Raw genomic sequence first — 12647 nt, forward strand, 5'->3', positions numbered from 1 at the left:
TTGCTCAAACAGGCTAAGTTGAGCACCAGGACAGCTTCCTAAGAAGAAGACCTTAGGAGAAAGCCTATAGACAAGAGCCAGAGGGACATGTGACAGAGAGGACAGGCCACTCCTGCTTTAATAATAATCTTACTTTCAGAAGGTATGAGAAGTCATCTAAGTCATCTCACCCCAGCTCGTGAATCTCTTCCACAGCAACTCTGCCTGGTAGTCATTTGGCTTTGGCTTCAAATCTGAATTTGCACTACTACCCATTAATGGAGATAATGTGCATATTGGGGAGAAGGGAGTAAACATTTTCACACCGTATACTGACTTCACAGTTTCTTTTACAAATTGGCATATTGGGGCCTATAGGCCTATTGAAGGAGAGAGGACCACAAGCACTCCCAGTGAATCATTTCCAAGGTTAGAGAGTGTTGTTGGTTCCTGCTTGCTTGGGCTTATCCTCCTTCATCCTCTTGCAGGTGTGTATCCCCTGTTTGGACGAAATGCTTCCAACCTCTCAGGAGCTGCCTTACGAGTTCATGTGGTTCTTTCCTCTCCTTCTCCACACCCCGGGTCTGCTCCTGAGCTGGATTCTGTGGACTGCAGCAGCCACAGTGAGTCCGAGCAGTTCCCCAGAAGGAATGATGAGATTCAGCTCTCTCCATCACCTGCCCGCCAGAAGTCTCCTGCGTCCACCCAGGTCCCTTGCAACACCACAAAGGAAGTCTGCCCAGCCCAGGAGAGCCCTGCCACATTGGATGGAACTTTTGCAGTCAGTATCCTGGTAGAAAGAGCGATGCATTTGAGCTTAAAAGGTACGTATGAGCTTAAAAGGTATGAGCTTAAAAGGATCATGTATCTGACTCCTTAGATTATGGTCCTGGCTTCATAAATCTTGGAAATCATGACAGAATCTGCAACAACATCTTAATTGATAATTATATTTCTCAAGCCTAAAAGTTTAAGCAATATGAAAGCCTTTCTGAACTTAAGTGGACATTGCCAGTTATATATTAACTTCGCATATCATAAGTTCCCCAGTCCAGAAACCTGAGTATCAAATTAAGTATTTCTCTTTTCCTTTATCCCCCATCATATCAAGCTTAGGTACTTCTCTTTTCCTCATCCACCATCATATCAATTTCATTAAATTGTTGTATCTCTTAAATTTCTCTCAGGACTCTTTTTCTCCTTTCCATTGCTACCAACTCGGACCATCTTCATTATGTACCTGGGACCAAGAGTTCTTAACACTGCATCCCTAAACCCCAAAGGACCTAAGAATAAAAAGCCAAGATGGTGAACTTGGATAGGAAAATAATCACATCTGGATTTTATTAACCTCTAACTAAAATTAAACATTTCCTACAGTTGTGATCATAAACACTAGAACCTAGTAATATTAACAGTACCTGTCTGTGATGTTGTCAGCAATAGAAATCACAGGTATTTTCCCGTCACATTGTAGTTCTTACAGATATCTTTTTATACCTATCATTACTTCAAAATTATAGTAGTTGTAAAATGTACAGTTAGATCTTGTTACATATTAATAAAGCATATATACTAGTAGGTCACTGCTTTTTTAGCATTTTGATAATATGCTAATATAATTTGATTTTTACGTAATCCTGTGTATCTTACATTATGCATTTTAAAAAACACACAGAGCGGCACCTGGATGGCTCAGTCAGTTAAATGTCTGCCTTTGGCTTAGGTCATAATCCTGGGGTCTTTGAATCCAGGCCCACATCGGGCTTTCTTCTGCTCAGTGGGGAGCCTGCTTCTCCCTCTCCATCTGCCTCTCCCCGCAACTCATGCTCTCTCTCTCACTCTCCCCCCCCCAAAATAAATAAATAAAATCTTTAAAACACACAGACGTTGGGGTGCCTGGGTGGCTCAGTCTGTTAAGCATCCAACTCTTGATTTCAGCTCAGTTCATGATCGCAGGGTCATGAGATCGAAACCCACGTCAAGCTCCACACAGTGTGGAGCCTGCTGAAGATTCCTCTACCTCTGCCCCTCTCCCTCCTTCTCTCCCTCTCTAAAAAAAAAGAAAAGGGAAAAAACTCACACATACTGATCATACACACACTGTTAAGAAGAAGAGGCCCAGCGACCTCACCAGACAGCCATGTATCCATGTGTCCATGGCACAAGGAACCCTTACCTTACTCTTTATTCAGCCTTGTAATCGCTCCTAAAACTTTCTCTTTGCCATCACCCTTCTCTTTTCCCTGGCTAATTCCAACTCCTCTATTAAGACTCGATGTTTATCAGTTTCCCTAACATAAAGGCCCCTCTCCTGTTTGCTCTCCCAGCACTTTTTGCCCTCTTTACCATAGTGTATAGTGCTGGACATAAAGTAGTGAACAAAATAGCTAAAAATCGTGCCCGTGTGGAGCTTACATTCCAGTAGAAACACCCTCAAATATGTATTCCCAATCAGTAAGTTGTATGTGTGTGACTTTGGCAAGTTATTGTCTCCCTCTGTCTTGAATTTCTCATCTATAAATGGTTGGAATTAACAATTCTGAGATGTATGATGGATGTGTGAGCCAGATAACCAAAGCCCTGTGAGCTCAGGTTTCAATATACATCTTTTCGTTTGGCCTTGTACTTAGCTCCTATCATCTCTGTGTTGGCCTCTCTCAATCTGTGCTATGTTGGAACAGAAACAAAATTCACTCCATGGTAACTGTTGCTTACCTTTCATTTCATTTCTCTCTGTACACACCACCAACAGGCATTATTCCCATGAGTATAAGCTGCTATAATGACCCCTGAGGTTCTCTTATCCTTCTCATTATCTTTGAAACCTTGAAATGTTTTATCTCAGGACAAAGTCTTCCCCAAGTACAGCCCTTGCTGTACTTTATTACAGATAATGAGATCCCATATGAGTCACAAAACTGGGAAATAATTTTTTTTTATTGACCCACCAAAGCAGGCTATTTTTGACAACTATAATGTATAAAAACTGAATTTTTTTAAAAGATTTTATTTATTTATTTGACAGAGATCACAAGTAGGTAGAGAGGAAGGGAATCAGGCTCCCTGCTGAGCAGAGAGCCAGATGCGGGGCCCGATCCCAGGACCCTGGGATCATGACCTGAGCCGAAGACAGAGGCTTCAATCCACTGAGCCACCCAGGTGCCCAAAACTGAATTTTTTAAAAGAGAAAAATCAATAGATGAATGAATTTAAGGAAAGCACGAAAAAGTTTTATTTTTTGCAAGGATTGTTCTGTTTCATTGTTATTGCATAAAATAGAATTTAAAATAGCAAAGATAGGGTTTACATTCCATTTTAGGGGGTATCCCCGTATTGCAAAAGTACAAATACAAAGCAATGCAAATATACTTGTAACTTTTCCATTAGACAGCAAGTTACTTTTTTTTTTTTTTTCTGTTTTTACTTTTATTTGCATTTACTTTATGCAGAATTTACTCCCAGGTCATAAGTTTTTCTTCAGTTTCTTCTGGATATTGTTTCTTCTGTGCAACTTCCTCTTCTAGTTTAGAATCAGTCTGCTCTTTTCAGTAAAGATCTTCTCCGTGTGTCAGGGAGAGTCATGTGTGGGTTCATCCAACCACGAGCCCTGTCAGTTCTCTGCTGCATCTTGGGGCCTTTGTTCACTGAATGTGCTCCATGACCAGAGAGTCTACATCTGAACTCTTTTCTTTCTTTCTTTTTTTTTTTTTTTTTTTTGGTCAGATTTTATTATTTATTTGAGGCAGAGAGGGAGAGAGCACAAGTAGGGGTAGAGGGAAGGGCAGAGGGAGAAGGAGAAGCAGACTCTCTGCTGGCAGTGGGGGACTGGATGGGGGACTCGATCCCAGGACCCAGGGATTATGATCTGAGCTGAAGGCAGCCACGTAATCAACTGAGCCACCCAGGTGCCCTACATCTAAATCCTTAAGTTCAGCAATACTCTGCATTTTGAAGCCTATGCAGTAAAACTTCAGCATTCTTCTTGGGCCACTGACCTTGTGTCCAACCCCACTGTTTGGCCTGGGCACACCTACCAACTCCACCATTGGAGTGAAGGATGGCACGTGTTGCTTCTGCACAGTGACATCCTTCACATACTTGGCGGCTTTTCAGATATGCATACCCTTGATGGCGTGGGCAGTTTCACCTGTGTTTTTAAAGTCAGCACGAAGATTTGAACCTCCCGATTCATGTGATTTTGTAGGCTTTTCTGGGCCAAGTATATAGCAAACCATTTTCAGAGCTCCCTTCAGGCTTCTTATGGGAAGAACATTAAGTACATTTTTAAAATATGACTTGGCAAAGTAATTTGACAGTAATTTATTGAGCATCTCCTTGTACCAAGTTTTATTCTCATTTTTATGCATTAAATCTCATTTCATCCTTACCACAAGTGCAATGATGGTATGACTAGATTATAGTACCTGCCCATTTTATAAAGCTCAAAAAGGTAAAGTGACATGAGTTTCACAGTTAATAAGCTCTGGAAAACCAGGATTTGATTCCAGCTATGTCTGGATCTGAAGCCAGTGCTCTTTTCCTGTATACCATTCTGCCTTTCAGGTATGAAATATGGCTGTGTTTACCAGTTAATCCTGTCTACACTGTGTTTACCAGTCACTCTAGTCCAGGGTGGGTATATATTGCACACCTAGCCCTGGGCTTGCAGGGCCCCTGCAGGGCCGATGCCAAATACAGAGAGGATGGAGCAAATGACACATGGCTACTGTCCTCCAAGAGCTGATTACCCCATTGAGAAGGTTAGTAGCCACATGGTAAAGGATACATAAAGCAAAGTGTTCTGAAGGCCCAAAGGGCACTACAATATGTAGTGTTTAGAGAGTTTAGAACAGAGAGATGAGAGATGTCTGAGAAATCAGGAGAAGCTTTTAGAACGAATAGGATTTCAGGAAGGTGGGGATGAAACTCCAGGTGGATATTTCAACTTAAACAAAGGTATTAAAGTGGGAAAGTGTATGTTCTGGGCTTGCTCAGGGAGGGCATCAGGGATCATGATAGCAATTGATCCTCTTTGGCTGGTCATTGCAAGGGAGCTGTGAGAATCATGGTAAGAAGATTGCTGAGCTTAACCAAGGGCTCAGCTGAGACTAACTGACATGATATTAGAGTGGCTAAGAATGGCAAAATGGTGATTTCCTCCAGTAGTGCGTGGCTTCCTTTGCTTTCCTACCACCACAAACGACAAGCCATTCCCTGGGCCTTTGCTCACAAACCTTTCTTAGCCTGGATTCCTTTCTCCTTTTCCCCAGCTACCAAGCTCCAACTGGCATCCTGCCCTTCCCCCAATTTACCCTGTACCAAACATGCTGGCTCCTCTTTGCTTTTTCTGAAATACAAACAGACTCCTGTCTTAGGACCTTTGGATCTGATATTCCTCTGCTTGGAATATTCCTAACATCTTGCATGTCTTTAGTGAAATGATTTTGTCTCACAAGGCCTTCCCTGACTACCCATCTAAAATTTCTAGCTCCTCCCCAACATTTTCTGTCCCTCTTTCCTGCTTTCTTTTTGTCTGTAGCCTTTAACAATGTGTTTTGTTTATTTTCTGTCCTTCCTAGAAGAATAGGAGTCCTACAGAAACAGGGATTATTATTTTGTTTATTAACACTAAATTCTTAACACCTAGAACTGTATCTGACACATAATAAGCCGGAAATATTTGTTAAATGAGGAAGTGGATGACCCTGAGGCCCAGTCCAATGCTGCCTTCTCCTTAATACCTCCTCTTGTTTCCTACTTTATCTATCCTGTAGGAGAGTTGCTTATGGAGAACTTAACAGGGGATAAGTTACAGGGATTAATAGATTATTCAACAAATACTTACCAAGTTCTACTGTGTCCAGATATATGGTATAGGACCACGGCCTCTTGCACAAAATTTCTGTCACCTTTTCTCCATTCTTAGTGCTACCTTGCCTGCTCAAGCCTCAGAAACTTGCACAAATGGGATAGCCCTCAATGGTTGCTGCTTCCAGTATTCTCTTCCAATATCTTTTTCATTCTGCTCCTGAGGTTATATTCTGGTCCACAAATATGATCTCTCTCAACTGAAAATACTTTACTGTTATTGGCTTTGTTTCCCCCTCACTCTCAGTGACAGCACACAGAGTTCCTCCCATGTGACCTCATCAGTCTTTTCAGCCTCATCTTTCACCATATCTTAATTCCACAGTTTGCGTTTTGCCAAAGCCCTTTTCTCTCTCTTACTACCAAACCTTTGATCTGCTCCTTTCTCTTCCTAGAATGCCTTTTTCTCTCCTTTTCAACAAACTTATTCATCTTTTGAGAGTGGACTAAGGTGACACCATCACTTTGAAGCCTACTGACTACCTCTCTTAGCACAAAACCTCACTCTAGGTTCCCCAGTCTCCCCCATACCACCACCCCTACTCCCACACAGTTTTCCTCCTTCATATCACATATTAGTCTGCACTGAAAATGGCTAGAAATGTGTCTCTCCACTAGCTGTGTATTCTTGGAACTGTGTTGTTTATTTCTCTGCCACAGCACCCTCATCTTCCTGATGCAGGAAATAATGTCCTCTTGTTTGTGAATATGATACTTAATACCTCTAAAATTTCTAATATGAATTATAAATCACAAATCTATAAATCACTTGTTCTTTGGCCTCTTTCTGTTATCCAGGGCTGAACACTCATCAGGGTGGATATCTGACTTTCACAGGTCTCTGTTGTCTCCCTGATTCCCACCCTCAGTGATAGATCCATATAGTCTTTCCTCCCACAAAGTTTATGTGTCTTTCAGGCCCTGTGTTTGGTCCTGAGAATACAGACCTGCACATCATCTCTCTGAAATGTGCCTTCCAAATGATGATATGATAGAGGTAGTTCTGGAATGGGAGTCAGTAGACTGGGTTCTGACCTTAGCTAAGCCATGAACTTGCTTTGTGACTGAGCAAACCCATTTCCCTTCTCCGCAGCTATAAAAGTGATGCTCACACAAGTTCATCTCTCAGATTCTCTTCAACTCTTATCATCTGAGAACATGTAGCTGAGGGCAACTCATGCCACACTCTCTGAGTCAGCCATAATTTGCCAAGCTCTTTTGAAAATCATTTTGCATACAAGGTTGCATGCAGAAGATCTCCAAACAGTCCTGAATTATGAGTTTTGCCCTCAGCAGAGCTTAAATCTGAAGGAGTTTTGAACTTTCTGTGATCCCCATTGTGGTCCTGGTTCTGAAAATAAGAGCTTCTTGAATATTTTTGTTAGAGAAACCTCTGAAGACCCTTTCTTTATGAGTCACCTTGAGTACTTGTTAGAGTTGTATTCTTACACTAGACATGACAAGTGTCTCCAGCCCTGCCTTACGAATAAGGCACTGAGGAACAAAGAGGTAAAATTATTTAGGTTAATCTAAGTTAATCTAAGTTATACTTAGTAAAAACCAAAATTATCTATGGTATCATCAGTCTTTAGAGGTTCTTTTTTACCTACTCAGGCACGGTTTGGGTTCCCAAAGCTCCCTGTGCTTTCTCTTATTTTAATTGTGTGTGTCTGTCTCCAATCAGGAATCAAACCTGACTCCTCTGGGCATGTGTGTGTGACACAGAGAAAAGTGTCAGTTAATGTTCCTTTAATGGAACTGGACTAAGTTTTTGTCAGTATGCAAATTTGGGCATCACTTGAGGGAAAAGTTACCATGGATTCATTCCAGGCCAGAGAGGGAGCTCTTAACCCAGTAGTTAATTAGACCTATTGCAATGGAAAAACCCTGGAAACTCAGGAAACCTGGCTGGGTCTTACAGACGCTAGTTAGCCAGATGTGCAGTGAGCAAGCCACTTTGCCTCTCTATTGCCTGGTTGCCTGACTGTGGCCTAGAGCGGCCTTGCCTGAAGTCCCTCAAAACATGTACTGCAGAGCTGATCATTGATTGTGTGACTCCTGAGTCTAGGGCGTTTTGCAGTTCTACTTTTGCTTCTCAATTCAGTATTTTCCATCATCCCTCAAGGTATACAGAGATGAGAGGAGTGATCCCTTACTGGGGAATATTTATGAACTGAGCCTTGAAAGGACAGTTTTAGTAGCAGAAAGGATACTAGAAACACTTCAGATACAGAGAATAATAGCTCAAGCAAAGACCTAAAGGTAGGAGAAGGCTAGAAATGGTCCTGCTTATACCTGTATAATGGAAGGCTTCTAGCACGTTCTTTCTGACACTCTAAAGTCAGTCATTCCACTGTGTTCTATTTCAGGGAGTCCCTTGACAGAACGGAAAGTATTGATACCCAGTTGTTGTGTATCCTTTGCAACGGCTGATGATCCATCTCCTATCTACACCCACGTGGTTGAAAACACAGATTCCCCCATCTGGAATTTTCAACAGCAGTCAAGGTTTGTATTTTATGATATCCTATCAGCCTTCCAGAATCTCCTTTTTGTTCCAGGAGACAAACTCAGATCAAGGGATATAACAGAGGCAACAATATTAAGCAGACCTGGAAAATGCTTTTCTTATCAAGCAGTTATTTAATCCTGGTGCTTATGAATTCACAGTTAGTAGTGGTTTAAAGATCTTACTGCGGTATTTTTTTTTTAACTCTTTTTGAGCTCAGTACAACTCAAAAATTATTCAGTGAAAACCGCTTAGATGCCCCACTCTGTTCTAGAGACTGGGAATTAAAGATGATTAAGATAGTCCCTGCAATTGCACTACTCATGGTCTGCCTGGGAAAATATACATTAGAATGTGACAAGTGCTGTAAAAGTAGCAAAAAAAATGATTCTAGTGCCTCAGAAAGATAATTTAGATTAACCTAGAAGCTCAGGGAAAGCTTTTTATTTTAAATAAGATAATTCAGCTGAGTACTGAAGAATGTACACAATTTATTTGGGGGAAGAAGATATAGCAAATTAATTTCAGGAAAGGCTGTGGATTGTACATCCTTGAAAAAGATTTCTGCTGCATTGGAAAGAGCCTGGGCTTTGCACTTAGAGAGACCTGGCCTCCAGCCCCATCTCATTTACTAGCTGTGTGAACAAATTAAGTTGTATCTCTGAGCCTCAGATTCCTCATCTGCAAAGTGGGGTTAATTATTACAGGGTCATTGTGAGGTCCAAATTAGGTGATATTTAGAAAAATGACCTCATGGTACAGAGCAGGTGCTCCACAAATGTTAGATCTCCTTTGGAAGACTCAAAGAATTGGAGGTGGAGCCCTGTCGGTCATGCTGCAGTGCAGTTCAGAGGTCAGGGGCCGACATTCAGGCCCAGTGCTTGTCCTCCCTTTTTTTCATTACATCTGTTTCATCGTCATTGAAAGTGTGAGTTCTAGTATAACAACTTACCATTATCTTTATCCTGCATCACCTTTTATAAGGTTTCTCACTTGTCCACCAACACTAGCCATACCACATGGTGTCTGATCTGCTGCTTTCTCACAGTGTTTCCATACCTAATTGAGCCCAGCAGTTGTTCACACGTCCAGTGTTTTGAAATTTGAGAGGCCAACCCGAGTCAGGAGCTAGAACTACAGTGGCAACTCAGTACTATCTATGGTGAACTACTGGAAATCATAGAAATTCTCACCATTATGGCCAGGTACTTGATCTAAAATATCAAATCTGCCTTAAAAGGGAGGAGGCTAGAGGGCTAAGCTTCTAATTGAAGGTGATTTATTCATTCAGAGCGTAACATTTTGAACTTGACAAAGGGACATTGACGGTCTCCTAATTTTATCCCCTCACTTCAAATTTAAGACTGTAGACCAGGGAGGTTACATAGTCTGTTGGTAGCAGAGGGAAGAAGAGAAGGAAAATGAGTAAAGGTTCTGTTTACAATTGCTTTACCACAAAATTATTTCATTTAATGCTCCTAGCAACCTTATAGGTAGAAAATAACCCGTTTAACAGGTAAGAAAGCCAGGGCTCAAAATGTTTGAGTCTCCAGGGTCACTCATGTAACCATAGCAGAGCTGGAATGCAGAGGTGGGTATTCTGAACACCAAGTAGAATTCAGATTTTTGACACAGTACTTACTTCATTTTATCACAGTGCCTCCTGTTGTCTTGAAGTGGGTTCTCTTCAGTTCCCCAGGGGTATCTAGGGAAGGAAATTAAATCTCTTAGTTTTCCCTGGATTTCCTCCTAAAGCAATGGCACCTGGTGTGGAACTTTCCAAATCTTTGTAATTTAAAATGGTATAAGTCATTTCTTAAATAAAATGTGTTAGAGGTGTTTATTGAACACTTCTTTTCTGATATGAAAATGGATACTTTCTTATTTTGGTGCCTTACCTCTGTGGAATGTGGCTTTTAGAATTAAGCAAACTAAGCTTTAAGTCCCAGCCCTGCCACTTACTGATTCTCATGTGACCTTGAGCAAGTCACTTCACCTCTCTGAGCCCACTTCTATCATCTGTAAAGCAGGGATAATAATGCCAATGTCTAGGCTTCTGTGCAGATTATACATATATGAGATACTAGGCACTGTGCCTGGCCCATAGTAGGCACTCAGTGGATGTTGTTTTTCCCCTCTTCACCCTTCTTACCATTCTGTTTTCCACATTAAATAAAAAGAATCCCTGCTCTGCTCCAGTAAAACTGTTCCTTACATCTTGAGGAGCTCGCTCTCCACACTCCCTCTCATCCTGAGAGAGTTTGAATGTGGCAGATACCATCAGGTGGGAAAGTACTGCATCAGGGGAGCCTGATTTCAAGTCTTGGCAAGTTACTTCTCTCTGAGCTTCCATCCCTCATTTTACCTGTGAAAGTAAAACTATATCCTCAGAGATGACCATGAAGTTGAAATGAAAATGTTAGGAAAGTGCTTTGCAAACTACAAGATGCTCTTCAAATCTAAGTTTCATATGGCAGATGCTTCCTACACCATTAATTTTTGGTGGATGTTTTTCTTAATAGGCTATCAAAAGAGCTTCTTTTGGACCCTCAACAAACTCTGGTCTTCAAAGTTTGGCATAAAGGAGGTATGAACTCTATTCTGTGAATATCTTACTGAAAATAAGCTCACATCCTGTTGACAGTTTCCAATCCTTTCCTTTTTTAACCAAGTGAAACCATAACCATGGCACTTGTGATGCAGGGACGCATATATGTGTTAGAGGGAATCTCACAGAAGGCCACATTAGTCTCCCAGGAAATTTAAATCCTTAGAAGTCATGTCATTTTGTTTGACTTTCAGCTCAGTGCAGAAGTCCAAGTACATTTCACCTTTCCAATTGTATCTCATCAGTCACAGTGTACAGCCTGCCATACACAAGGGAGTTCAACCCCCTGTATGATATTGTACCTTCTGTTGGCTTATTAACTAAGACCCCAGCATTTTTAAGCTATACACAAAACTAGAGTCTTGTTTCAAGAGCCTCTAAGAGGTGTTGACATCATGATCCTTGAACCTAGTTTTATTCAGCTACCATTATTAACAGGCGTAATCCATCAACATCAAGAGCACAGACTCTAAAGCTACGCTCTGGGATTCAGATACCAGTTCTTACCCCTTACAAGGTAGTATGACCTTGGGTGAATGACTTAATTTCTCTTTGCTTCAGTTTCTTTATTTATAAAATAAGAATAATAGTACCTACGTCAGTGGGAGAATTAAATGAGTGTCTGATACTTGATAAAACCATCTGTTTTTATTGTTCTTATTAGTGAATGACAGTGTGCTGAGAGCTTTACAAACATTTCTAATCCTACAGTGTAAAAACGTAATTCATTCATTTTTTTAATTCTTTTTTTTAAGATTTTATTTATTTATTTGACAGAGAGAGAGCACAAGTAGGCAGCGGGTGGGGGGGGGGGAGCAGGCTCCCCGCTGAGCAGAGAACCCAATATGGGGCTCGATCCCAGGACCCTGAGATCATGACCTGAGCCGAAGGCAGAGGCTTTAACCCACTGAGCCACCCAGGTGCCCCTAATTCATTCATTGTTTGTTACAAATGTAACAGCTCAGGCCCAAAGAAATTAGAAGGTCGTATACTTATTAATCAGTGGAGCCAGGATTTGAACCCAGTTCTGACTGGCTATACAGCCTTCACCATTTGTACTTCACCATGCTAGTAACATTGGATGGGGAAAGTGAGTGAATGAGGACATCCAGCTATCTCACAGCTTCTGTAATTAGAAAATTTTGTCTTAATTAAATCCCTCCTATAAGCTTTGCGCAGTGGCAGTATCGTAGCCAATGAGGTTTATCCGAGGCGCTATTATTGCTAATTAAATCCCTCCTATAAACCTAGCTTCTTTAACATTCTTGCTAGGGCCTAGTTTCTAAACCCTCAGTTGTTTTGAGTCTACAGATTTACAGTTTTTATTTGCCAGTGGTAAGTTTCACAGCTAACCCCAGAACCTAATAAAGACCAGAGAGTAGTCAGTGTGTAAAGGAAATAGACTTACCTGTCTCTCCTCTAGTGCTTCTGTTTGGAAATCATGCTGTGAATCCAGTTTCAATGATTTGTCCCATGCTCCTGCCTTGGATTCACTTATCATGTCCCCCACCCCCACATAATGTCATAAATGTGGCAGAACTGATCATAAATCCATTTTCTCTGAATCAACATAAGGTATTCCTGCTGTATTTAACTAGGCTTCACCCTCCTGCCTGGCATTGTATTCTTCTCTTTTCTCTAAAGTACTCCCCACAGATTGTCAGGCAGACTAGGGTTTGC

The 12647-nt window shown here is 41.3% G+C and overlaps 1 protein-coding gene and 1 non-coding gene across 11 annotated transcripts in view; both read left to right on the forward strand.

Annotated features, from left to right (window-relative positions):
* Positions 1-12647, forward strand: part of C2CD3 (C2 domain containing 3 centriole elongation regulator) — a 143190-nt gene that overhangs the window by 90816 nt on the left and 39727 nt on the right. For all 10 annotated transcript variants that reach the window (XM_032853111.1, XM_032853105.1, XM_032853109.1 and 7 more), the window contains 3 exons: positions 468-803; positions 8220-8358; positions 10882-10946. In XM_032853111.1, coding sequence (XP_032709002.1) covers positions 468-803; positions 8220-8358; positions 10882-10946 — 540 coding nt within the window. The remainder of the gene's footprint in view (positions 1-467; positions 804-8219; positions 8359-10881; positions 10947-12647) is intronic.
* On the forward strand, positions 12135-12271 carry LOC116865449. The gene has a single exon (XR_004382185.1). It is a non-coding gene; the product is annotated as a U4 spliceosomal RNA (small nuclear RNA).

The sequence above is a fragment of the Lontra canadensis genome, unplaced genomic scaffold (assembly GCF_010015895.1).
Source record: "Lontra canadensis isolate GAN:19392208 unplaced genomic scaffold, GSC_riverotter_1.0 scaffold7, whole genome shotgun sequence".
NCBI lineage: Eukaryota > Metazoa > Chordata > Mammalia > Carnivora > Mustelidae > Lontra > Lontra canadensis.